Source organism: Geotrypetes seraphini, chromosome 6 (assembly GCF_902459505.1).
Source record: "Geotrypetes seraphini chromosome 6, aGeoSer1.1, whole genome shotgun sequence".
In the NCBI taxonomy this organism is placed as follows: domain Eukaryota; kingdom Metazoa; phylum Chordata; class Amphibia; order Gymnophiona; family Dermophiidae; genus Geotrypetes; species Geotrypetes seraphini.
In genome coordinates this window covers 1,961,932-1,989,517 of record NC_047089.1, presented here as the reverse complement: position 1 = coordinate 1,989,517, position 27,586 = coordinate 1,961,932, and the positions used below count along the sequence as shown (strand labels likewise).

The window sequence follows — 27,586 nt, the reverse complement described above, 5'->3', positions numbered from 1 at the left end:
CCGAGGGGAGGTAGTCATACATATGACAGTCGGTGCAGAACACTGGAAAGCTCATCTTCTGGTTTCCCTCTGCTTCCATAGTTGTTCCTACTTTAAGATAACACTTAAGACTACGTGTTCCTTGTGTGCCTGCTTCCTTCTGCGCCTTCTTCTTGTGTGTGCTGCCTTTGCTCTACCTTACTATACTTTGTTTGTTTGTTTGTTCCTTGTGAGACTGCTTCTTTCTGCACCTGCTTCTTGCCTTACTGCCTACTTCTTGTGTGTGCTGTGTTTGTTCTACCTTACCTTACTGTTGCTTGTGTGAGTTCGTTCCTTCTGCGCCTGCTTCTTCTGTACCCTTCAGTCTTTCCCTGGTGCTCCTGGGTGTAGTAACTTGGCCCTTCTTGAGGCCCTTCGCAAAGGCGCTCTCGCTAAGGTGAGCGCCTTTGCTGCGCGCCTTCGCCGGGCGCCGAACGGCTAGGCGCCGTTGGCTCCTCCCCTTTAAGGGGGAGTCCGGCGCTGCCTGTGACGCGTGGGGGGGGGGGGCGGAGCGAACTCTCGCCGCTACCCCAAGCCTACTGTCCTCCTGCTTCCTTCTGCTTTCTTCGGTGCTCAGCACCAACGCTGCCTGTCTCCTCTGCTTCCTGCTCCCCTTCTCTCCTCTCTCTTCGGCACCGCGTGTGCCGTGCTGGCTCCTCCCCTTTAAGGGGGAGTCCGGTGCTGCCTGTGACGCGTGGGGGGGGGCGGAGCGAACTCTCGCCGCTACCCCGAGCCTACTGTGCCTACTCGGCACCAACGCTGCCTGTCTCCTCTGCTTCCTGCTTCCTGCTCTGCTTCCTGCTCCCCTTCTTTCCTGAGAAGTCTTTAATGTGGAACCTTGTCGAACGCTTTCTGAAAATCCAAGTATATAATATCCACCGGTTCTCCATTATCAGTTTGTCTGTTCACTGTCTCAAAAAATTGAAGTAGGTTAGTCAAACATGACTTCCCTTTCCTGAATCCATGTTGGCTGGCTCTCATCAGGTCGTGTGTGTCTAAGTGCCAGATTATGCTATCCTTGATCAGCGCCTCAACCATCTTCCCAGGGACACAGTTCTAGTTACCCTATCTCAATCAAAGAAGAGCGACCAAGATGATAAAGGGGATGGAACTCCTCTCGTATGAGGAAAGACTAAAGAGGTTAGGGCTCTTCAGCTTGGAAAAGAGACAGCCGAGGGGAGATATGATTGAAGTCTAGAAAATCCTGAGTGGAGTAGAATAGGTACGAGCAGATTGATTTTTCACTCCGTCAGAAATGACAAAGGTGAGGGGACACTCAATGAAATTACAGAGAAATACTTTTAAAACCCATGGGAGGAAATATTTTTCACTCAGAGAATAGTTAAGCTCTGGAACACACTGTCAGAACATGTGGTAATAGGGGTTAATGTAGATAGGTTTGGATAATTTTCTGGAGCAAAAGTCCATAACATGCTATTGAGACAGACATGGGGGAGGGGGCACTGCTTGCCCTGGGATCAGTAGCATGGAATGTTGCTACTGTTTGGGTTTCAGCCAGGTACTTGTGACCTGGATTGGCCACTCTTGGAAACCAAAAAATGGACCATTGGTCTGATCCAGTATGGCTCTTCTTATGTAGAGGAGGTAGCCTCAATGTAGGCAGTGATACATTATACCCTTTGGTGAGGATTAGGGAATGGGACAGTCAGGATAGTCTGTCTCAATGTATTGATACCCTGCTGAAGATGGTGCAGCATTTTAGAATGGACATTCAAGTCTGTACGTCACAAACGGATATCATTTCCCATGTATTTTGGAACAACATCTGCCGACACATGAAATACATGAGAAATGAAATTCCAAGTGCTGGCTACTTCGAGCTGAGCATCCAGTTTACAAAGCAAAATGTCGAAACTATGAATAGGGCAAAGCAGGGCTATGGTCCGCTTTGTGACAGCATAGGATTGTCTGTGTTTTAAAAGGGTCACAACCCCCATGTGGAGGAGTTGCCTAATGGGAACTGAGAACCAGCACAGAAATCAGAGGTTGCAGGTTCAAATTCCAATGTCATTGGGAAAATATCTACTGCTAGTGGAGATCTGCTCTATTGGAGCACCTGTCCGTAACCTGGACATGGTAAGTAGCAGGCCTAATACAAACGTCCATCTTTTAGGACATGGGCCTTCCCCTTCTGAAATTCGAGTGCGGGTCCATATTTCGGCTCCTTCCTAGTCCTGCCCAGACCACATCCTCTTGCCATAAAGATGTACTGCACTTTTCCATATCCCAGCTTTATATAGTCAGAATTTAGGCGTCCATGCAATACGGATGTCTAAATGCTATTTTTCAGACATCTAGAATATGAATACACCTTCTGAAATAATAGGGGCCATTATCTTCCAGGTATTGGAGTGAACAAGACTTTTGCTTGTGTGAACATTATTAATGAAAGTATAAGATCTTCCGGCATTTTTGAGCAGAGGAAGTAGAAGGATCCAGTAATTCATGTCTGAAAAATCTGTGCTCTTGAATGTCTTGGAAATGAGCTGGACCCTAAGCATTAGAATAAAGACAGAAACCCTCTGGTTGCAGATGGGAGCTGGTGGCATGGGCAGAGGGGTTGAAATGAAGACTGATTCGTCCCTTTCTTTTCACAGGGGATGATGGAGCCGGTTGCAGGGAAGTTGGTAAAGGGATTCACACATTTAGACCCAGTTTTCCTGCATCCAGGTGAGTGGAAATATTTCACAGGTTCTGATGGTTAATTGTAATGATAGTGGTGATTGTTGCAGGTGCCTATTTAAATAGAACTGACTTTAAAGCCATCACACTGTGGCTGAAACATGGCGTCAACCTACCCAGACCCAGACAACTCGGAAGCAAAAGAGAACAAATGATAGCGATGTGCCCTGTGGCATCTGTAATGATAGGATGCCCTTTCTAGTCATGAGAAGATTCAAGGATTAGGCTAGCGCTCTACAAGTGATGAAGAGGCTCAGGATAGAGAGAACTGGGGTAAACAGAGAGCAGAAGTTAAATCTGATCTGTAACAAATTTATTTTAAAAGCAGCTCTCGGGACTGACGGTAAATTCCATGCAGTGCGTTCTATCACAGGGAGGGTTCTTGGGTTTTTCCAGGGAAGGGTTGGGGGAATTATGTTCACAGGAGACAGGCCAGAAGAACACTATCAGGTAAAAAAGAGGGTAAATAGGACAAATAGAAATTCAGGCTTCTGGGACACTGATCCCCAGAGCTATATGTACTGTCTAGAGCAGTGTTCTTCAACCACCAGTCCACAGAAATTTCCTTCCGGTCCACAGGGCTAGCACGTGCATCAGGCCCAAAACTGTGTTCTTCAACTGCCGGTCCACGGTGCGATCAATGCGACGTTATCTTCGAGCCAGCTCCTCTTCCTAACTGATTCAGTGCACAAAGCCATGGGCAGTTGCTTCTACGGGCATCCTGCGCCTGAACCAGAAGCCTTCTCTCTGACGTTGCAACGTCAGAGGGAAGGCTTCCAGATGAGGCACGGGACGTGCAAGGTGCAATTAGTACTATTATGGGGGTGGAGATTGGGTAGAGATGGGCGGGGTTTGGCCCACTACTTAACCCAGTGTTCTTCAACCGCCGGTCCACGGACCGATGCCGGTCCATAGGTATAAAAAGGTTGAAAAACACTGGTCTAGAGGTAACCAGCTGCCAAACTATTAACCAGACAGAGACAAAATATTTCTCCCTACTTAACATAAGAATTGCCCTACTGGGACAGACTGAAGGTCCATCAAGCCCAGAACCAGGTCCCAGGCACCTAGCTAGATCCCAAGGAGGAAGACATAGTTTATGCTGCTTATCCTAGGAATAAGCAGTGGATATATGGTGCATATTGAGGTAATTATGGGTTGGTGAATTATGCTAGGGGGTTACTAATGCATTGTGGGTTGTAAGCAGGCTGTGGAAGGAGATAAGTACTTGTGAGGACAGTGAGGAATAAGGTAGTTTTGAATTATGGTTTTATTATGGAGGGTTAATGATGATTGTATCATGGAGTCCTGATTGATATTGACTGATGTAAAGGTGGTAAAGCAATGTTGCCCTGAGTGGATGTGTTGTGAGGGAAGAAGAGGTGGAGGTGGGGGGGGGGGGATGCTTTCAGTTTGAGTGTTGATGTGATAGAAGTGGGAGGGCAGATTGAATGTTCTTGTGTATTTGCTACTAGCCTCTGGGGACGCTGGATTATGATGGATTGTTTAATTGATTTTTTTTTTTTTTTTTTAATTGGTCGTGTCTTGGGCAATTTTAATATACCTTTTAAGTCATATTCATTAAGATTTGGTCAGGAAGAACATTGACTGTTTGATTTGATTTGTCGATGAAGCAGATTGTGAAAGAACCAACTCATAGGGCAGTGGATTTCTCCAAGCCATCTCAATAATGTGAGTCTCTCCTGGAATGTGAGTTGTGCAGCCAAATTCAACTTGAAACCCTCGTCAGTTTCACTGTCATTAAATCCTTGCTCAGAATCCCATTATAACAACTCAGTATCAATGGAACAAGCTTTTGTCAGTAATTGAGAAGCAAAGCCAGAGCTGGACAATGGTCAGTGTCCTGATTGTGGCTGGAGAAATTTGGAAGGGCTGAAGTGGGGCTTCAGTAGCTGGAGAACAAGACTAGAGCCGGGCAGACTTCTACGGTATGTGCCCTAAAAATGTCAAGAAGAAATCAAGATCAAGCATGTATGACTTGACCTTGTTGAACAGACTGGATGCACTTAACATGTCTTTATCGGTTAATAATATACCACAGTATATTATTATGAAATCATTCTCAGCCTCATATTCATCATCAAACTCAACATTCCCAAACACCCCTTAGCCTGTAATTATACAATTATTTCAATTAAAGATATTAAGAACATAAGAAAAGCCTTACTGGGTTAGACTAATGATTCATCTAGCCCAGTGACCAATTCAGATCACAAGTACCTGACAGAAACCCAAATAGTAGCAGCATCCATGCTCCCGATTTAGGGCAAGCAGTGGCTTCCCCCATGTCTGTGTCAATAGCAGACTATGGACTTTTCCTCCAGGAACTTATCCAAACCTTTTTTTTTTAAACCAACTACATGAACCTCTGGCAATGCATTCCAGACCTTAACTATTCTCTCAGTAAATAATATGTTCTCCTATTGGTTTTAAAAGTATTTCCCTACAACTTTATTGAGTGTTCCCCATTAGTCGGACCAAGTAAGACTATTCTTATGTTACGAACATAAGAATAGCCTTACTGGGTCCATCAAGCTTAGTAGCCCATTCTCACAGTGGCCAATCCAGGTCACTAGTAATTGCCCTTTTGAAAATTAAGTCCAGCATGTTTCCCTTTTCCAAGAATCCCTATACATTATCATTAACACAATTCTCGTATCTCTAAAAAGCTTATTTTTAGAGTCAGTAGTTCCCTTCTTCCAGCTGGGATAAGGGTCGGGATGGGATTCGATATACTGTCTTTCTGTGGCTACAATTAAAATGATTTTGTACTTATGGTATTTACAGTATGAGGACGTGATACGATTGTCATTGATGGACTTTTCAAAAATACATTATGAAAAGACGAGAACGTCTGCTATTTTCATCATGGGAGTAACGCTGTGGAACAAATTAATTGGACCTTATGTGATATGCTTAAAACTACACTTTTTATAGAAGCATTTTACTAAAAGATGTTTTTGCTCAATGCTGGTTTTAGGATGAGTGCATTATGTGGATCTGTGAGCCTATTGTTTACATGGAACGACCTGTAATGTGAAATGTTTGTATAAGTCTTGTTTGTTCCATTCTGTGAATGTTACTTTTGTAAAGCCGCCTAGGAATAGGCGGTTGATATATATTTTCTTAAATAAATAAATACTTGTGGTAATGCATCATGAAGTTACTTGCCCAGCGTGGAAGCAGCTGCAGTGGAAACTGAACCAAGTTCCCCTGGATGTCAGGTGATTGCATTAACCCATCAGGCTACTCTTCCACTGCAGCTCAATCAGAGCCAGGGGATCTGGCACGAAGTGCCTTCATTTCCACTATGCATGGGGGTTTTATTTTCCCTCTCTTAAATTCCTAGTTCTTCAGACATACTCAGCTGAGTCACTACAGCAAACAGTTGTCTCTCATCAGAATCTTAAAACCACAGGCCTCAACCTTGTGAGAAGGGAAAGGAACGTAACATAATACCGGAAGACTGGAGGGTGGCCAATGTGACAAGAGGTGATCTGGGAAATTAAAGACTGGCGCATAGGTAGCGGAATACTTTTTTGTTTGGAGGCCCGAAACTCCGCCCCAGACCCCGCCCACATAATATTATTAATTGTAATACCATCTTTTCCATTCATTTTTCATATATACACACTATATAATCTTATTAACAACACATAATGGTTAACCACAAAATTAAACTACACAAAGCACACTGTATGCTTCTCAACATTCATTCCTACCAGAACACAAATAACCCCTATGCAAATACGGGACCAAAAACTAAAAGTACTAATATATACAAACGAAACCCTAAGATTCAAGACTCTGTATGTTGTACAACCCCAGAGAAAAAACCCCAAATGCATTTCTTCCTGAATAGTGCAAAATATAGACAGCAAAAGTAAATACAGTGGTACCTCGGTTTACGACTGCACCGGTTTGCGAGTGTTTTGCAAGATGAGCAAAACATTTGCAAACTTGGTGCCTCGTAAACCGAGCGCGCCTCGATTTGCGAGCGCCCCCCCCCACGAACCGGCACCCTCCCCCCCCGCGATCCGGCACCCCTCCCGCCGCCATCGGGCACTCCCCCGCCGCAACCTGAGGTCCCCCTAACCCACCCGAACCCTCTTCTTACTTTGATGTAGCCTCCGCACCGGCACCAGCATGTCCTGTGCTGGTGCCGGTGCCCAAAGATCTGCCTCCTGTGCTGGGCCTTGAGTATGTGTGCATGCTCAAGGCCTGAGAGTTCACGTCGAACGTGAACTCTCACGTCGAACGTGAACTCTCAGGCCTTGAGCATGCACACATGCTCAAGGCCCAGCACAGGAGGCAGTTCTTCGGGTACCGGCACCAACGCACAGGACATGCTAGTGCCGGTGCCGGTGCGGAGGCTACATCAAAGTAAGAAGAGGGTTCGGGTGGGTTGGGGGGACCTCAGGTTGCGGCAGGGGGGTGCCCAATGGCGGCGGGGGGGTGCCGGATCACGGGGGGAGGGTGCCGGTTCACGGGGGGGGCCTTCGGGGGGGTGGAGGGTGGGAACCTATCAAAGCGAGTTTCCATTATTTCCTATGGGGAAACTCGCTTTGATAAATGAGCATTTTGTATTACGAGCATGCTCCTGGAACGGATTATACTCGTAATCCAAGGTACCACTGTACTCAAAACTGACACAATTCAATCACTAAATTGAAAATAAAATCATTTCTCCCTACCTTTGTTGTCCGGTGATTTTGGTTTTCAAACCATCTTTCCCAGTCTCTGGCTGCACTTCCTTCTGTCTGCACTCTTAACTGTGTATCCAGGGCCACCTTGTCCATTTGCTGTTTTTCTCTCCTTCACTTTCTGCCATCCATCCATCTTTAGCATCAGGCTCTGCACCCAGCCCTCTTCCCTTGTTCTGCACTCTGCCCTGTCCTTCTACCTCCTCTGGACTGGTGGTCCAGAGGTGAAGCGGGCAGCAGCTGAGCTTTCCAGCTCCTGTCCCGCTGCTAACCTGACCGGTCATGGCTGGTTTATTCTGCCACTGAGTGGCAATGTGCTGGAGCACGCTTTGACACTTCAGCTCGGCAGTTTCTTTGATTGGCTCCCACGATTCCTTGCGAATAGCGAGAATTCACAGGAGCCAGTCAAAGAAGCCGCCGAGAGCCGAACTGGAGTGTCAAAGCGTGCTCCAGTTCATTGCCGCTCAGCAGTAGAAAAAAACAGTCGCAACCACTGGGTTAGTAGCAGGACAGGAACCGGAAAGCTTGCTCCTGCCCGCTGCACCTCTGGACCACCAGGGATGATAAAAGTGGGAATTTGGGGGGAGGCCACGGCCCCTGTTGGCCACCCCCCCCCCCCCGTTCCGACACCTATGGACCGGCGAGTTTGATGTTGGTGCCAGGCAAAATGGTAGAGACTATTATAAAGAACAAAATGACAGAGCATGGATTAATGGGAGAAAGCCAATATGGGTTTAGTCAAGGGAAATCTTGCCTCACCAATCTACTGCCTTTTTTAGAAGGGGGTGAATGAACATGTGGATAAAGGTGAACCGGCTCATATTGTGTATTTGGATTTTCAAAAGTTATTTGACAAAGTACCTCATGAAAAACTTCTGAGGAAATTAGAGAGTCATGGGATAGGAGGTAATGTTGCTGGAGAATGTGGTGAAATGAGTTAACTTAGTGGGGTATAAAAAAGGTGTGAATAATTTCCTAAAAGAAGTCCACAGGCCATTATTGAGATGAGTTGGTTCTTTCACAATCTGCTTCATCGACAAATCAAATCAAACAGTCAATGTTCTTCCTGACCAAATCTTAATGAATATGACTTAAAAGGTATATTAAAATTGCCCAAGACACGACCAATTAAAAAAAAAAAAAAAAAATCAATTAAACAATCCATCATACTCCAGCGTCCCCAGAGGCTAGTAGCAAATACACAAGAACATTCAATCTGCCCTCCCACTTCTATCACATCAACACTCAAACTGAAAGCATCCCCCCCCCACCTCCACCTCTTCTTCCCTCACAACACATCCACTCACGGCAACATTGCTTTACCACCTTTACATCAGTCAATATCAATCAGGACATGACGAGCATGAAGTAGGAGGAAACAAATAATATAACAGGAGGTAGGAGCATGTCAGAAGACACAGAGGAAATCGTTTCAAAAAGTTTAAACAAATTTGTCAAATAGATGGGTTTTTAGTGATCTTCTGAATGATTGGTTTGACAATGAGTTAAAGAGTAAGTCACTTAGAGCAGTGTTTTTCAACCTTTTTACACCTATGGACAGGCAGAAATAAAAGAATTATTCTGTGGACCAGCGATTGAAGAACACTGGGCTAAGTCGTGGGCCAGACCCCGCCCATCTCTACCCAATCTCCACCCCAGGCCCTGCCCCCATAATAGTACTAATTGCACCTTGCACGTCCCGTGCCTCATCTGAAAGCCTTCCCTCTGACGTTGCAACGTCAGAGAGAAGGCTTCGGTTCAGGCGCAGGATGCCCATAGGAGCCACTGCCTGTGGCTTTGTGCACTGAATCAGTTAAGAAGAGGGAACTGGCTCGAAGATAACGCCACATTGATCGCACCGTGGACCGGCGGTTGAAGAACACTGTTTTGGGCCTGATGCACGTGCTGGCTCTGTGGACCGGCAGGAAATTTCTGTGGACCGGTACTAGTCCATGGACCGGTGGTTGAAGAACAGTGACTTAGAGTATTGTTCCAGATTCCTGCTTAGAAGGAATCTTTTGAATTTGCATCCTTTCGGAATCGGCAAGGTGAATAATAGTGTTCTGCGTGAGAGGCAGAGTTTGTTTTGGAGAACAAAGTGTCTCAGAAGGTAGGTGGGTGCAGTACTGAATAGTGTCTTGAAGCATAGTCAACCGAATTTGAAAATTATTCTGGCCTCGACTGGTAGCCAGTGTAGTTTTTTGAAATATTGAGTGAATTGGTCAGATCTTTTCAGGTCAAAAATCGGTCGTATGGCTGTGTTTTGGATTGTTCTCAATCTTTTGGTAGCTTTTTTGTAAGATCCTAGGTAAATGATGTTGCAGTAGTCCAGCGAGCTTAGGATTAGTGATTGTACCAATAGTCTGAATGATGAGAAGTTGAAGTAAGGTTTTATCATACGTAGTGGAGGGTTTCAGGAATGCTGAGTTTAATCATGATGCGAAGTCGAAGTAAGGTTTTATCGTACGTGGTGGAGGGTTTCAGGAATGTTGAGTTTAATCATGATGCGAAGTCGAAGTTGAAGTAAGGTTTTATCGTACGTAGTGGAGGGTTTCAGGAATGCTGAGTTTAATCATGATGCGAAGTTGAAGTAAGGTTTTATCGTACGTAGTGGAGGGTTTCAGGAATGCTGAGTTTAATCATGATGCGAAGTCGAAGTTAGGTTTTATCGTACGTGGTGGAGGGTTTCAGGAATGCTGAGTTTAATCATGATGCGAAGTCGAAGTTAGGTTTTATCGTACGTAGTAGAGGATTTCAGGAATGCCGAGTTTGATCATGATGCGAAGTCGAAGTAAGGTTTTATCGTACGTGGTAGAGGATTTCAGGAATGCCGAGTTTGATCATGATTAATTTGATGATGACAATGAGGCTGAGAATGATTTCACAGATAATGAATTTGATGATGACAGGTTTCTAAGCAGGGATTTTGTAACTGGAATCCAAGACATTGTGCTATGATGGTTTGCCTCCTTCCTGAATAACAGATCCCACTATTACCATTTATTATTTCTATAGCGCTGAAAGACGTATGCAGCACTGTACATTTTAACAGTCCCTGCTCAGAAGAACTTACAATCTAATTTAGACAAAGGCGATCCGGTCGACATTGTATTACTGATCAAAACAACAGACATAAAAGAGTTCCGAAAAGAAATAAAAACACTACCATTCAAAAAATATCTCCCATCACTAACCGCCATCTAATGAGTTCCCAAACAACATCTTTGGGAACACCACCCATATAGTAACACTTTGTCCAACCCTCAAACTAAACACCTCTACAGTCTATATCATCAACATTAAGTAACCAACGTCATGTAATCATCAACATTATGTAACCACCTTCGCTTATAGGTATCTGATGCTACTCTCTACCCAATGAAACTTGATTCAGTTATTATGTAACATCTTCTATGATCTTGAATGTATTGTAATTCTTTACTCTCCATCCGATGTAACTTGATTCAGTTGTTATGAAACATCTTCTGTGATATTGAATGTATTGTAATTCTTTACTGTTACCTGTAATTTACTGTTCTCCTGTAATGTAATTCTACTGGAAATGCCCAGATATCTTCTAAATTGTAATCCACCTAGAACCGCAAGGCACAGGCGGAATAGAAATCTCTAATGTAATGTAATGTAATTGTATATCTGGATTTTCAGAAGGCATTCGACAAGGTTCTGCATGAACAACTACTTCGGAAAATTGTGAGCCATGGAATCAAGGGTGAAATACTCACATGGATTAAAAACTGGCTGGAGCATAGGAAACAGAGAGTGGGGGGTAAATGGACAATAATCATACTGGAAGAGCATCACCAGTGGGGTGCCACAGGGCTCGGTGCTTGGACCCATTCTCTTCAACATCTTTATAAATGATCTGGACATTGGTACGACAAGTGAGGTGATTAAATATGCGGACGATACAAAGTTATTCAGAGTGGTGAAGACGCAGGGGATTGCGAAGATCTACAACATGACATAATCAGGCTCGAGGAATGAGCATCGAAATGGCAGATGAGGTTCAACGTGGATAAGTGTAAAGTGATGCATGTCGGTAACAAAAATCTCATGCACGAATACAGGATGTCCAGGACGGTACTTGGAGAGACCTCCCAGGAAAGGGATTTGGGAGTTCTGATCGACAAGTTGATGAAGCCGTCCATGCAATGTGCGGCAGCGGCAGCAGCAAAAAGGGCAAACAGAATGCTAGGAATGATAAAGAAGAGGATCACGAACAGATCAGAGAAGGTTATCATGCCGCTGTAACGGGCCATGGTGCGCCCTCACCTGGAGTACTGTGTCCAGCACTGGTTGCCGTACATGAAGAAGGACACAGTACTACTCAAAAGGGTCCAGAGAAGAGCAACTAAGATGGTTAAGGGGTTGGAGGAGCTGCCGTACAGCGAAAGATTAGAGAAACTAGGCCTCTTCTCCCTCAAACAGAGGAGATTGAGAGGAGACATGATCGAAACGTTCAAGGTACTGAAGGGGATAGACTTAGTAGATAAGGATAGGTTGTTCATCCTCTCCAAGGTAGGAAGAACGAGAGGGCACTCTCTAAAGTTGAAAGGGAATAGATTCTGTACAAACGTAAGGAAGTTCTTCTTCACCCAGAGATTGTTAGGAAGCTGGAACGCTCTTCCGGAGGCTGTTATAGGGGAAAACACCCTCCAGGGATTCAAGACAAAATTAGACAAGTTCCTGCTGAACAAGAACGGGCGCTAGTAGGGCTAGTCTTGGTTAGGGATTCATCAGGGAACACCTAACTTGGCCTCCGCGTGCGGGGGTCGCCGGTCTAGATGGACCTAAGGTCTGATCCGGTGAAGGCATTTCTTATGTTCTTATGAATGCTGGGCATGATGGACCACTGGTCTGACCCAGCAACGGCAATTCTTATGTTCTTATGGTTGGGGAGATTATAGTGGGTCTAGGTATCTGACAGCAGTGAGTGGGACTTAAGAGTTGAAAGTAGTTTCAAAAAAGTGGGCCTTTATCTTGGATTTGAACACTGCCAGATCCCAATGCGTTCTGCTCAACGACGAACTATTGAAATAAAAAACAATCAAATACAGTGTTCTGCAGGGGGCTCTGATATCCCCCCCCCCTATTATACAATCTCTACGTTAGAGCTATCCTAGACATAGTCTACAAATATCAAATACAGATTCACTCCTTTGCGGATGATATCCAGCTGTACAAATTACAACTTAATGCCTTCAAGACGGAATTCCTTTGGATCCGCAAAGAATGCTGCAACCGCACCCATCCCTCGCTGCACTGGGACTCGACTACCATGACTGCGAAAGACCAAGCGCGCAGCCTAGGAATACTCTGACTGCAACCTGTCACTTTCCAACCATATCTCTCAGGTGGTATCTTCCATGTTTTACTACCTGCAACAATCCCCAAAAATAAGGAACTACTTTTCAGAGTCTAAAAGAAATCTCAGTAAATCTGGAAAATGTAATAAGCCAAATCAACAAGTTAAAAAGTGATAAATTTCCAGGACCGGATGGTATATATCCCAGGGTACTAAAAGAACTCAAACATGAAATTGCCAACTTGCTGTTAGTGATCTGTAACCTGTCACTAAAATTGTCTATAGTACATGAAGATTGGAGGGTGGCCAATGTTACGCCGATTTTTAAAAAGGGCTCCAGGGGAGATCAGGGAAATTACAGACTGGTAAGCCTCATTTCAGTGATGGGCAAAATGGTAGAAACAATTATAAAAAATAAAATTGTGGAACACGTATACAAACATGATTTAATGAGACGGAGTCAACATGGGTTCAGCCAAGGGAGATCTTGCCTCACCAATATGCTTGACTTCTTTGAAGGTGTGAATAAACATGTGGATAAAGGTGAGCCGGTTAATATAGTATATCTAGATTTTCAGAAAGCTTTTGATAAAGTTCCTCACGAGAAGCTCCTGAGAAAATTAAAGAGTCATGGGATAAGTGGCAAAGTTCAGTTCTGGATTAGGAATTGGTTATTGGATAGAAAACAGAGGGTAGGGTTAAATGGTCATTTTTCTCAGTGGAGGAGAGTAAACAGTGGAGTGCCACAGGGGTCTGTACTAGGACCGGTGCTATTTTGATCGGGAAATTGGAATGATAAGTGAGGTGATTTAAATTTTCAGATGGCACTATACAGTTTAAAGACTGTGAATGTAGGCAGACCTTAGGAAATTGGAAAACTGGGTGTCCAAATGGCAGATGGAATTTAATGTGGACAAATGCAGAGTGATGCACATTAGGAAGAATAACCCAAATCACAGTTACCAGATGCTAAGGGCCACTTTGGGGGTTAGTGCCCAAGAAAAGGATTTGGGTGTCATCCTAGACAATACGATGAAACCTTCCGCCCAATGTGCAGTGGCAGCCAAAAAATTAAACAGAATGCAAGGAATTATTAAAAAATGGATGGTTAACAAGACTAAGAATATTATAATGCCCCTGTATCACTCCATGGTGCGACTTCATCTGGAGTATTGCGTTCAATTCTGATCTAATTATCTCAAGAAAGATATAGTGGCGCTAGAAAAGGTTCAAAGAAGAGCGACCAAGATGGTAAAGGGGATGGAACTCCTCTCGTATGAGGAAAGACTAAAACAGTTAGGGCTCTTCAGCTTGGAAAAGAGACGGCTGAGGGGAGATATGATTGAAGTCTAGAAAATCCTGAGTGGAGTAGAACGGGTACAAGTGGATCGATTTTTCACTCCGTCAAAATTTATAAAGACTCTGGAACGCGTTGCCAGATGATGTGGTAAGAGCAGATAGTGTAGCTGGTTTTAAGAAAGGTTTGGACAAGTTCCTGGATGAAAAGTCCATAGTCTTTTACTGAGAAAGACATGGGGGAAGCCACTGCTTGCCCTGTATCGGTAGCATGGAATATTGCTACACCTTGGGTTTTGGCCAGGTACTAGTGACCTGGATTGGCCACCGTGGGAACAGGCTACTGGGCTTGATGGACCATTGGTCTGACCCAGTAAGGCTATTCTTATGTTCTTAGGACTTTAACTACTCTATGCCTTAGTACTCTCCCGCATGGATTACTGCAATGTGCTGTTCAGTGGTCTCACAGCAAAGAATATACAATGCCTCCAGCGTGTCCAAAATGCAGCAATCGGGCAACTAAAAACCCTTCATGTCTGCGACCCTGAGTCCCATACTGTAGCATCAGCTCACTGGCTGCCCATAGCTAAACGTGTTTTCAAGGGCCTGATGCCATGACAGAGCGCCAGGCTACATGATGGCTAAGCTTCCTCCGTAAGGGCCGAAGAGGTCCTTCCGCTCCCAGGATGAAATACGCCTCAAAACGCCCCCTGGTCATGCCCTTCTGCCACTGGAATCAACTGCTCCTGTAGATCAGATCCCTTGAAGGAGTCCAACTTTAGGAAAGCAATAAAAACATCTCTCTTCACCTAACTCTCCTGCCCTGGAGCGATGGAATACAAAGAAATGTATATTGGTACCAGAACCCAGTATGTGTCATGGAAGGAAATCTTGTACTGTAACTAGCAAATCCAATGTGTAAACGATCTGTGTGTCAAGTAGGATCAAACTTGCATTGGAAGGATAACTATGGCAAATTGTAACCGGTAAACAGTATATTATATATATTAATATTATACCCTAGTATGTATCAAGTTAGGATAAAAACTTGTATCATAAACTTGTACTGAAATGATGTACGTTTAACCTGTAACCCATTCTGAGCTCTTTGGGACAACGGGATAGAAAATGAATGAAATCATGGGAGGCTTATGTTCTTATTTGGCACCAGTGCGTATACATTTTAGCACACCACTTACTCCATATCGATGGCAGTCGTAAATGTGCAACAAGCCACGCGCATAATTTTTTCTGTAAGATAAGGCCATCCCTCTCACACTTAAGCTCTATGGGCCGGATTCAACAAATGGTGTACAAGAATCAACACTTGGCAGTGTGTTATCGAGGTTGCTTTGGGATAGGAACCCTTTGTAGAATAGCTCTTTGCCCTGATTGAGTGCTAGGACTTTAGCCTGACAAAGTGCCTGCCAGGTGTAATTCATGTAATTCATGCATCCCTGGTATTTGGGTGCAAATTTTGAAAATACCCTAGAGCCACCCCTTGTGGGATTTGGGTGTTATAGAATAGCTCATAGTGGCAAGTTTGTAACTTGATTTATATCCCCTCCTCCCCAAGGAGCCCAGAATGGATTATTAACATCAATAGTTGGTTAATGCCCAATTATTACTGTTAATTGTCTCATTAAGCAATTAAGCTGTGTGTACATCTCAGAACTTTGCCCAGATTTGGGTGACCTTTATAGAATGCAAGGGTAAGCCACTGGTGCGCTTTAGTGCTGCCCGATTCGAATCGGTTCACCGATTCACTTCGGGTGAATCAATTCGAATCGATTTAAAATCACAAAAAAATCGGCTTCCCGATTCGGCTGACCCTTCCCCCTCGCCCCCTAAAGCAGGAGCGGCAGTGCTGCTCTTGTTGGCCGGCCCCTGCCGCTCCTGCTTTAGAGGGCAAGGGGGACGGTCAGTCGCAAAGTGCTGCTGTCTGGTACCCACCCCCCTGGTGTCTGGTTTCCCCCCTGGCTTCCGATTCGCCCTTCCCCCCCTTGGCGTCTGGCTTCCCCGCACCCGTTTACCTGTGAAGAATGTCCTGCACAGAAGATCGTGGCATTAGCGATGTTTGCAAACAGCTTCAGAGCTGTTTCCTCTGCCACGGTCCCGCCCCTCCTCTGACGTCAGAGGAGGGGCGAAAAGCTATGAGAGTTGGTTTCACAATTGTGGACCTTTATCAGATAGGAACATTCAAGTAATAACTAGTTTATCAATCTGCAAACCAGAAATTATCAGTAACGCCCTGTCCCTAAAACTGCAAAACCCAAACTGGGCAGAACTCTAATGGAAATCATCAGAGGTAGGGTTAAAGCCAATTTGATTGCCTGGAAGAAAAGTCATAACATTTTAATTTGTCCACAAACTGATAACCATTGTAATTGACTCAAAACCAGCGTGAAATGTTCTCTTTGCTCTAACTCCAGTCACATTTTGTACTTTCTGGATTGATGATTGCATTGTTATGTCACAGCCGTTGGGTTGACGGGTGATTTTGGATGCAAGAGTGATGAATGGATGCTGGGTCAGTGATTATAATGGAAGCCATGTTGGTAGGGTTATGATGTTGCCATCAAACGTCCAGGTATCCACTGTCAACCTTCATCATCTGCAGAACATTGACTACTGGGTTAACGGTTTCTTGGTTCCTCTTTGCAGTCCTTATGTCACCACAGTGGGAGGGACGTCCTTCAAGAACCCATTCCAGGTGACCCTTGAAGTAACAGATTATATCAGCGGGGGAGGATTCAGCAATGTCTTTCTCATGCCAGATTACCAGGTCAGTCACCAAACTCACAGTAACAGTGCTAGTATTGTGTTCATTATTGTGATTAGTAATCTCTCTCTCTCTGCCAGACTATATTGTCTAATTTAACTTTTTGAACTTCATGTGCTGGGGGGAGGAGAGACTTATGATGAACCAAATTCTTTCGGGGCAAAAGTAAGAAAGTGGGGAAAGCTTCTTTCCAATCCCTCTGAGGCAGCCAGCCACACCGCTGCCTTTCCTCTCTTCTCTCTGGCCCTAGAAATATCATCCTGCCCCGATATTTAAACTCCGTGATCAGTGTTGCTTTAAATGGTGATTATATTCAACACTAGGCCTTACCCAGATACTTGTGTTGAATATCCAAGGGTAATGCAGGTTACTGGAAATTTTGGAGTCTTGTTTGACACGAAAGGTTGTACGGCTACTCCTTTATTTTCCATTTGACTTAGGAATTTCTTTGGTGCTGAAAGTGTGAGTCAGGCTTTCTGATACCTTGGTTTATTCTCATGAGAGAGAATATAAGATTTTGTAACAAAACTGCTGCTAGTAAACTAACTATATCACGCTTTTCTTCACTGCTTTTGCTGTGTCAAGATTCTCTACATCTAAATGCAGTGGGACAGGGAGAGGGAGCACTCTGGGCGGAACACCTTACAGACGGACACAGGCACGTGGAATCTCTTAGGGAGAGGAGGAGAGAGTGGATGCTGTGAATGGCCATTTGGCCTTTATCTGCCATCTCGTTTCTATGGAATTTATAAGCCATGAATGAGTGTGTAAATCACAATGTTACCTGTCTCCATGAAGCCAGTTTCCTGATCCCTCTCTACCCCCCACCAAATGTCCCCAACCCGATGCCATCTTTCTGAACCCCCTTATATCAGCTAGGACCCACCGGCATAATGAAGTCCCCTCCCAATAAAATCTAGACACCCCCTCTTCCCAGGAAGGCCTCCAGGTGTAGGCTCAAATCCAACATATGGCAACCTCCATCACCTCTTGGGGCCCAAGACCACCAAACTTTAGTGTGGGTCTGTGAGCTCCTTCCCCCCTCCCCCCATATATGGGAAAAGAAAGGTCTGGATGCTGTTGGGGGGGGGGGCTTGGTGGTGCCAGGGGGATGATTGGATATTGCCATGGGTGTGTCACCACATAGATATGTGGGTATTGAGCCTGACACATCCATCTGGCAGGGGGGGTCACTGTGTATATTGTCGTCATCTGAATCTCTGAAATAGATGCTCTTGGTAGATGTCCCGCTGCTGGGAAGAGGATTTTTGTCAGCAGATTCTTTTCTGAAATCCTTGTGGAAGGGTAGATGTCCCGAGTGTGGCATAGTGGTTAAAGATACAGCCTCATCACCCTGAGGTTGTGGGTTCAAACCCACACTGCTTGAGTACCTGAATAAATTCATGTAAAATTGTTCTGAGCTCCCTGGGAGAACGGTGTAGAAAATTGAATAAATAAATAGTGTGAAAAGTTTTAGCCTTTGTTAGAGTTGTGACATCATAATGCCTCATTCCACCAATGCCTCATCAGTGATGTCACAGTGGCTTGATTACCTAGACTTGGTTCACTCTTGTTACATTTTGATTTCTAGAGTGGTGCAGTGGTTAAAGCTACAGCCTCAGAACCCCGATAGGGAAATATGCTTGAGTACCTGAATAAATCGATGTGAACCCTTCTGAGTTCCTCTGGGAGAACTCACATCTCTCTAGGCAAGCTTGTGCATCCTTTCTAAAATCCCACTGGATTTATCTGAATAAAGTTCTCTGCTTACCTTCAGATCTGCTTGATGAGCTGAACTTAGCTGGGTAAATTTGTCCAGAGTGCTTGGAATATCTGAACTCACTTAATCCTCCATAGCCCCAGGTACGTTAGAGAGATTGTGAGCCCAGGGAAAATACTTGAGTTCCTGATTGTAAAACCGCTTAGATAACCTTGATAGGTGGTATATAAAATCCTAATAAAACTTGAAACTTGAACTCCTGAGGGCACTAAAACTGAAATGTCATGACTTCCCCCAGCTGAAGACCTGCCTCGTGATTTCTTCATCCATACCAACCTGGCTTCTGCCTAGTGGTAATTTTACTCTCGAGTCATGTGATCGTTCAGCCACTCTGTCCTCCTTCCCTCTCCCTCTTTCTTTGGTATCCTGGTTCTTCTCTTTTCTCTGTGACAGGTCTTTCAAGGTCACTGTTCCTTGCCCACACCCACTGCTCTGTGGTTTTTATAAGGTTCTGTATGGGCACCACCTCTATTTAATCCATTTAATATCTTCTCTCATTCAAGATCTTGGCATTCAAACCTATTATCATGCTGAGAACATATTATTCCTTCCCAGGACAGAGTCAATAGCCCCAGACATCACTGATTTTCAGACCACACAAAATCTGTTTGTAGTTTGGAGAAAACCACACCAGTCTGGATAAGTGGCAGTTAATCCTGTACACAGTTGTTTACTCTGACTCTTTCTAGCACAACTGTTAATTTTTAAGTATCCAGGTGTCATTCTTGATGAAGTTCTGCTATTTGGAGCCAAATCTCCTCACTTGTTAAATCATGCTTCTATTCATTGAACCCATTTCATACATGCTGACTCTCAGAGGTCTGCCTCTTTCTAGTGCTCTCTTAATCTCTAGACTGGACTACTGTAATATCATGTATTCTGACCTACCACAAACTCAACTGAAACTCTTACAATTCTTCCCTCAGGCTTCTTGCCCAGGCCTCTAAATAAATATTTCGCTTTTATTTGTTCACTATCATTTGGTTGAAAATACATAGGCAAAAACAGGTTTCTGTAACACAACTTGTAGTGCTGTGTATGAGAGAAAAAGGTCTCAGCATGCCTACGCTTTTAATGATTAATCATGCTTTTGTTTTACTAGTTTTGCGTTGCACACTCTAAGTGGAGAAGGATACCATGGCTGTTTTATACCTTTTATTGTGGTTTACTTTATACCTTAGCAACCATGGACCTCTGAGGAAGGAGTGGTTTGTTATAAGGTGGTATTTTCAACTGCATAAAATATTTGGTATAATAAACATTGCCTGCATCTGGTACATAGGAGTCTGCAGTTTGTTTTTTGTGCTTGCTTTGGCTGGTGATACTGCAGTTTTCGTTGGATTCCTTTGTGTTGTCAATAGCTTATGCAGGTCAGGTTGACTTTCAAAGACCAAAAACCTCCCCTTGTGAAAAACTCAATCTTTTTAAATAACTTTAAATAAATAAGCATTAGTTATAAAGATGCACTTATCTTAGTTCTTCATTTCAAAGTGCGGCAGTGCAATTCAATGTGATGATTTTTTGCATGTGTATTTATCACGAGAGGTTTCTTCCATTTTAAATACATAGAAACATGACAGCCCATCTAGTCTGTCCATCCACAGTAACCATTATCTTTTTCTCTCTCTCAGAGAGATGAGGTTCTGCACTCAGGAACCCTCATGTCTTGCTTCTCTGGTTATTCCATATGTTCCCTCTCTTGTCTCCATATATCTTCAGTGTACCAAGTTAGATGAGACTCAACTAAGAAATCTACCTTTATATTCAACGCACTCCCCATTCATACCCCCCCCAATCAAGGAAGTAAAAAGAACAAAACTACACGACGGCCTCCTAGCCACCCAAGCCGCAAGGCTGGACAACCAGATCTCCAACCTCTTGATGACCACCCCAGACTATAGGACGTTCAGAAAAGAATTAAAAACCACACTTTTCAAGAAATTCCTGAAGCAGCAATAACATCACGACCGTTTAGTAACTCTAAAACTGACATTTGATCTACCCATTACTGCACTAATAATAACAAAAGAACTTCCACTATGACCACCTATTAACTCTTTTACAAACCACCTCACCCTCAACAACCCGCTAAATGTTTATAAGATCTACAACTTACCTCTCTTGCTAATCATTGTAACTCTGTTTGTTTTTTAAATTAACCTTTTGTAATCCGCCTTGAACCGCAAGGTAATGGCGGAATAGAAATCCCTAATGTAATGTAATGTAATGTAATATTCCACTGTTCGTGCTCTGAGGAATGCCCTACCATCAATCCTATGACTTGAAGATTAATACCCAAGGTTTAAAGTCAGTATTAAAAGTTTTCTGCTCCAAAAGGCATCGGGTGCCAGGCTGAGGATCTAATTGACTGCTGGGTCCCAGGGTAGACTGACCTATAGGTTAAAGTAAGGTTGTGTTGTGTTGAAAGTGGATGTATGTCTGTTTAATCTGCTCATTTGTAAGAGCTTTTCTCTTTCCTTCTAAATTTTGTATCTGGGGCAAAATAAAGCAGTTCTTGAGAACTAGACAAGGGGGCAAGGCTGCACCCTGAGCCCCATTTCTGTAAGCACATAAACCCACATTAGCACACCTAAACGTAGATGCAACCATTTACGCCAGGTCAATGGCAGGGGTAAATATGTTTCCAAGTTTCCTGCCCATCATTTAAATTTCTAGGTGGTTTACAATATCTTAATATTAGTTAAGACTAAAGAGGGGAGAAGGAGGAACTACAATTTGTGTCAGTGAAGTAGGAGGGGGAAAGGGAAATGGGGGCACTGTCAAGTCATCGTGGCAGGTGCAGTGTTGACCATTGAGAGAATAAAAAGAACGAAGGTGAGCGAAGAAGAGAAATTAAGTGTAGGAGGGAGTCTGAGCAGAAATGTTTTGAGTTGGGCTTTGAAGTTGTGTATTGTGGTTTCCAATTGGAGGAAGGTGGTTCCATAGCTGTGGGACAAGTACTAAGAAAATGTGATGCCGAGTCGTATGCTAAGTGACAGATAACTAAGGGCCAGATTCTCAAAACTTAAGATTGCCTTTAACTTGGTCGCTAAACCAGTTCCAGCCGGTTTAGCCTGCATGCATTTTAGCAGCGGATTATCAAAACGGCTTATCGCAGTCTTTTGCAAGCTTTCTAGCAGTCTCCAACATTGCCATACAAATGGGCTCTTCAGTATTTAAACAAGCGCTCCGGTGGATTCTTCGACATTGCCAAGTCATTCTCCAAGAGCGATGTCGTTTTTGGCGACAAAAAATCAGCAACTGGTCTGGGGGTGCCGATATAGTGCCAGCACTGTGAAAAGTGCATCTCGTGGCGTGTATTTTGACTGTGGCTAATGAAACTAAATAAAAATTACATGATTCACATAAATTTATAGTTTTTAGGGTTTTTTAGGGGGGGGATAAAAGCACACTTTAGTGCGTGTATTATAGCCTTGTCTTATGAATTATAGTAGTTTTTGTGGGAGAAAAGGCATATCTTATGCACGCTTGTTAAAGTTGACGTTGCATCTTCTCTCCCGCTGCCAAGCAACATCCCCCAACACCCCCTTGCAGTGGGAAAATGCCCACTCTCTCCTGCCGCCAAGCAACACCCCCTTGGCAGCTGGAGAGATGACCACTCTCTCCCGCCGCCAAGCAACACCCTCTTGGAGGGGCCTTAAATAATCTAGGTCAATCAGAGCCTCAGGTCCCTCCCCAGTGCATCCGCTTTTTTAAAATCGCTACTATAATGGCTGTGACAGCGGCCTGTCGGTTTTTAATGCAAATTTTTAAGAATCTAGGTTTTGAAGTGATGAACGAAGCATTCTGGAGGGTGTGTAAAGAGTGAGGTCACGGTTAGGAAAAGAAGGAATATTGATTTGGTGACTAATAAAAACTAGTAGCATTAATTTGAAAACTGTCCTGTGGGTGATCGCAAACGAGTGTGACAACTAAATTAATGGAGAGATGTGAGTAAATTTGTGTGTGATGGCGGTATTTTGAATAAATGAGCCCAATAGCTAGTCTCGATGGGCGACTATAACAATGGGCTGGATGGCCCAAGTTGGCCGCCCATGGAGAAGCAGCTTATAGTGATAGGGAAGGGGAGGGGGGTAGAGTGGAAGAGGAGCAGGGCATGATGGGAGGGGGATAGATAATAATAATAATAATAACTTTATTCTTATATACCGCCAACAATCTTGCGACTTCTAGGCGGTTTACAATGAAGAGAAACTGTACAGACAGCGAATTACAGAGTATAGCATTGAACATAATAGGTGCCTCCGAGGTACAGGGTTCTTTCCTGTCCCTCGGAGGCAGCTTTCCCTCCCAACCGCCCTCTTTTTTTGGCATCGATGGCTTATTAAGGGCATACGGCGCATGAGGTTGTCACAGCGGAGGTGATCCCGAGCAACAAGGTTTGGCTCATCGGATGATGAGCGGTCATGTGGTAGTGAGATTAGCTAAGTCTAGATCAGATCTAGAACCCATTATCGACCAATTGCTAATATACCATTGTTGACAAAGTTGTTAGAATCAATTGTAGTGGGTCAACTTACTAATTATCTGGAGAAATTTTCATTACTTCAACCTTTTCAATATGGGTTTCGTTCTAATTTTTGTACCGAAACTTTATTGATCTCTCTTCTTTCTAACATTCAACAACTACAACTTCAAAATAACTGTTCAATTTTGCTTCAGTTTGATTTGTCTGCGGCGTTTGATGTAGTACATCATGACATTTCACTCCAATTACTTTCAGATATCGGTCTTAATCAAGTTGTTCTTGCTTGGTTTTCTAAATTTTTACTGTCCCGATCTTATTCAGTTAATATTGATGGTAATATTTCTAATTCCTGGCAACCTCCTTGCGGAGTACCCAGGGCTTTCCGCTTTCCCTAATTTTGTTCAATCTTTATATGTCAACTTTGAATATTTATAAGCTGTCAGCTTGGGAAACGCTTTTTTACTTATGCGGATGATATTTTTATATTGATTGAGATTGACCTAAATATTACCAATTTAACTTTAAATCACTGTATCTCTAAACTTCAAACTTGGGCTATGTCTGCCCAGATGAAGCTAAATGCAGCTAAAACTAAACTTCTGTGGTTAGGTCCAAAATTGGATCATCTTCCGTCCACTGTACTTTTGTATTCTGGAGCCTCCCTACAAATTGAGTTCTCCTCTATGATTTTGGGAATACTTTTTGATTCTTCTCTTACTTTTAAGGATCAAATAAACTCTCTGGTTAAGAAATGTTTTTTCAGCTTACGAATGTTGAGGAAGGTCAGATCTCTTTTCCATCAACGTCATTTTTCTGCTTTGGTCCAATCTATTATATTATCCCGGTTAGATTATTGTAACGCCATTTATCTTGGCATCACTAAGAATTGCCTTCAAAGACTACAATTGAATCAGAATACCGCTGTGAAGTTGATCTATGGAAAGAGCAAATTGGACCATGTGACTCCTTTGCTTTTCTCTCTCCATTGGCTCCTGGTTTATTTTAGAATTCAGTTTAAGTATTTATGTATTGTTTTTAAGATTTTACATGGTATCTTTGCTCTTGTTCCTCTGCTATGGAATGTTTATAGATTTTCATATGCGAGAGATTTAAACTTTCTCTTCCTTCTAGGAAAGGAATTCAAGGAGTTAAGAATTTTAGCAGCTCTCTGGCGTTTAAATTTCCCCAACTATGGAATGAACTTCCCCTAATTTTGAGATGTCCCAGTTCCTTCCAACTCTTCCATAAACTTCTAAAAACTTTTTTATTCGCTAAACATTTTGAAAACTAACTCTTGTATTTCAGTTTACTTTATTTTTTTTTAATTTATTGTTAACCGCGTCGAGCTTCCTTTGGTTGAAGAACTGGTATATAAGGTTAAGTTTTAGTTTAGTTTGTGACGTCAAGTGTCATGTGACCCAGAAAGGGGGGCATGGAGGTCCATGCCACCCCCTAGGCTCTTGCTTGCATGGCGGGGTCAGGTGGAATGTTTTGTAGCTCGGGAGATTACGCAATTATTAATTGCTTGTTTATTTGTTGTACCCAATAAACAAAGCTGCGGCCTAGTTATTACCATCAATAGAGAGAGTCTGTGGTTTATTTATGGTTGACATTATTGTTGAGATATAAGATTGGATAAGCAGGAAGTGAAGAGGTTTGGTGAATAAGAAGGTAAGGATATGATGGGGAGGCAACAACTTGGCCATTCCAGATCCATTTGTTATAATTGAAGGCAATGCAGTGTTGAACATGTGTAAATTTCAGTATTCTGTAAGTTGCAGATATAAATGGCAGCTCCGCCCACCTGTCCCCCTTGCAGTTATGCAGTATAGCATCACATGAGCCCTACTACATTGCTTAGTTAGAGAATTACAATTTTAGCTAACTTAAAGTTAACAAGATTAACTTTCTTTAATGAAAAGGTTACCACCCTAAGATGCTCCTTCCCACCCACAGTCTCCTACAACTCCCTGGCCTCTATTGACCTCAACCCTACCTTACCTGTCTCCACCCCCATTCCAGCCGACAGATCCTGGACCGTCTTCGAGCTTGTTTCCGAATTGCAAGTCTCCAAACTCTGCCTCAAACTAAAAACTTGCAAGTGCACCTTGGATCCTTTCCCCTCCTATTTATTCGAGAATATCTCTACACAAGCCATCGCTTTCCTCATCAAACTTATAAACTCTGCCCTAACATCGGGCCTTTTCTTCCCCGACATGGGACATATTTCATTGACCCCTCTACTGAAAAAGGCCGACCTTGACCCCTCCATACCATCAAATTACCGTCCAATAGCAAATATCCCTCTCCTAACCAAGTTATTAGAATCCATCATATCCACTCAACTCTCATCCTACCTAGAAAGATTCTCTATTCTCCTATCCCACCAATTCGGCTTCAGACCCAACTTCAGCACCGAATCCCTTTTGGCCTCACTAATCTCTAAGGTGCAACAACTCCATTCTTGCAACAAACTCGCTGTTCTCCTACAATTCGACCTCTCCGCAGCTTTCGACGTCGTCCATCACGATATCCTAATCTTCCAACTCTCCGAAATAGACATAAGCTCCACAGTCCTAGATTGGTTCTCGAAATTCCTACGCTTCTGCTCCTACACCGTTAACATAAACGGTACCTCATCCCCCCCCCCGGAAGCTGAAATGTGGAGTCCCACAAGGCTCACCCCTCTCTCCTATCCTTTTCAACATCTACATGTCCTCTCTGAAACTCCTTCATCTATCCCCCCTAGAAACTCTCTACACCTACGCTGATGACATCCTCATCCTCCTCGAGACCGACTCGAACTTCTCTAACCTCGCTGATAACATATCCACATGTATAATGAATCTCCAATCCTGGGCCCAATCTGTACAAATGAAACTGAATGAGTCCAAAACAAAACTACTTTAGCTCGGCCCAACATTAGATCATTTACCCACCTCCATCCCACTATCTTCCGGCCCTACTCTTCAGCTTGAGTTTTCAAGCAAAGTCCTAGGCATCGTCATAGACTCCTCTCTCTCCTTGGTAAAAAAATGCTTCTTTAGCCTTCATATGTTGAGGAAAGTGAGATCCTACTTTCATCATTCTCACTTCGCCGTCCTCGTTCAATCCACCATCCTCTCTAGACTGGACTACTGCAACTCCATCTATATAAGCCTAACTAAGAAAAACCTCCATAGACTTCAGCTAATTCAAAACGCCGCGGCTAAGCTTATTTTCGCAAAAGGCAAGTTCGATCACGTCTCCCCATTCCTTTCCAAGCTTCACTGGCTCCCAGTATACTCCAGAGTCCTCTTTAAATGTGCCTGCTTAGCCTTCAAGATCCTACATGGCGTCCTTCCTCCCGTTATCCCACTCTTTTGGAATTCCTCAAACCCACACTCCACCAGACCCTCCCAAAAACTGAAACTATCATTCCCCTCTATAAAAGGTATATCCCGTGCAGGAAAACTTGGAACATCCCTCCCCTTTAGAACCACAGAACTCTGGAACAACCTCTAATCCCCGCTCAGAAATTCAAGCTCCTTCCAATCCTTCCGCAAACACTTGAAAACTTGGCTCTTTTCAAAAAATCTAATCACCTCCCATTCTCTAGTATCCTGTCCCTCTCTATCTTCTTAGTCCCTCTCCTATATCCTTTCATTGTAGTTCCTTTCCTCTTAACTCTGTAAACCGTGCCGAGCTCTGCTCTTGCGGAGATGGCGCGGTATACAAAACTAAGGTTTAGTTTAGTTTAGTAACACACAATTTCATAAATATCAATTATAAATATTATTTCATTAGTGAACCTTACTCTATTAACTACCATATACACCATTCACCACATCCACACATCATTCATTCATCCATAACAACATATAATATCTGTAAAGAGTAGGGCTGGAGACATATTAAATATAATTATTCATAATGATGACTTTCAGTTAAAAATTCAATTGCAGTAATTGGAATGAATCCACCAGGGGAGTTTTACTTGTATTCGGCTTCCCCCAAAGACCAATATAAAAACAGTTCAAAACTCGGAAACAGGCAAAGAATGTTTAAATGTGTTTAATCTGCCTGACAGATGTTTGACCGATATAGAGTTATCTGTATTACAGCACAGGTTATCTTTTGTTCCCTTTTCTTATTATGATTCATTTCAGACACGTTCTTATTTGTTATGTGAAAGCGTGGAGGGGCATAATCGAAAGGAACGACTAAGTCCGTTTTCGTCCAAGTCGCAAGTCGTCCAAAGTAAAAAAACAGCTTAGGACACATTTTCGAAAAATACATCCAAATTATTTTCCGTTTTGAAAATCGTCTAACTATACGTCCTGCCAATCTGATTGTCCAAGCTACTAAATCGTCTATCTTTATACCACATTTTCGTCGAAGGCAAAAACGCCTAGAAACAGACCTTTTGGATGTGGGAGAGATCTACAAAGTGATGGACTTGACAACCAGACATGACACCTAAATAGTG

At 43.4% G+C, this 27,586-nt stretch overlaps 1 protein-coding gene across 2 annotated transcripts in view; it reads left to right on the top strand.

Annotated features, from left to right (window-relative positions):
- TPP1 (tripeptidyl peptidase 1) overlaps positions 1-27,586 on the top strand; it is a 77,623-nt gene that overhangs the window by 31,533 nt on the left and 18,504 nt on the right. For both annotated transcript variants that reach the window (XM_033949963.1, XM_033949962.1), the window contains exons 9-10: positions 2,637-2,709; positions 16,732-16,852. In XM_033949963.1, coding sequence (XP_033805854.1) covers positions 2,637-2,709; positions 16,732-16,852 — 194 coding nt within the window. The remainder of the gene's footprint in view (positions 1-2,636; positions 2,710-16,731; positions 16,853-27,586) is intronic.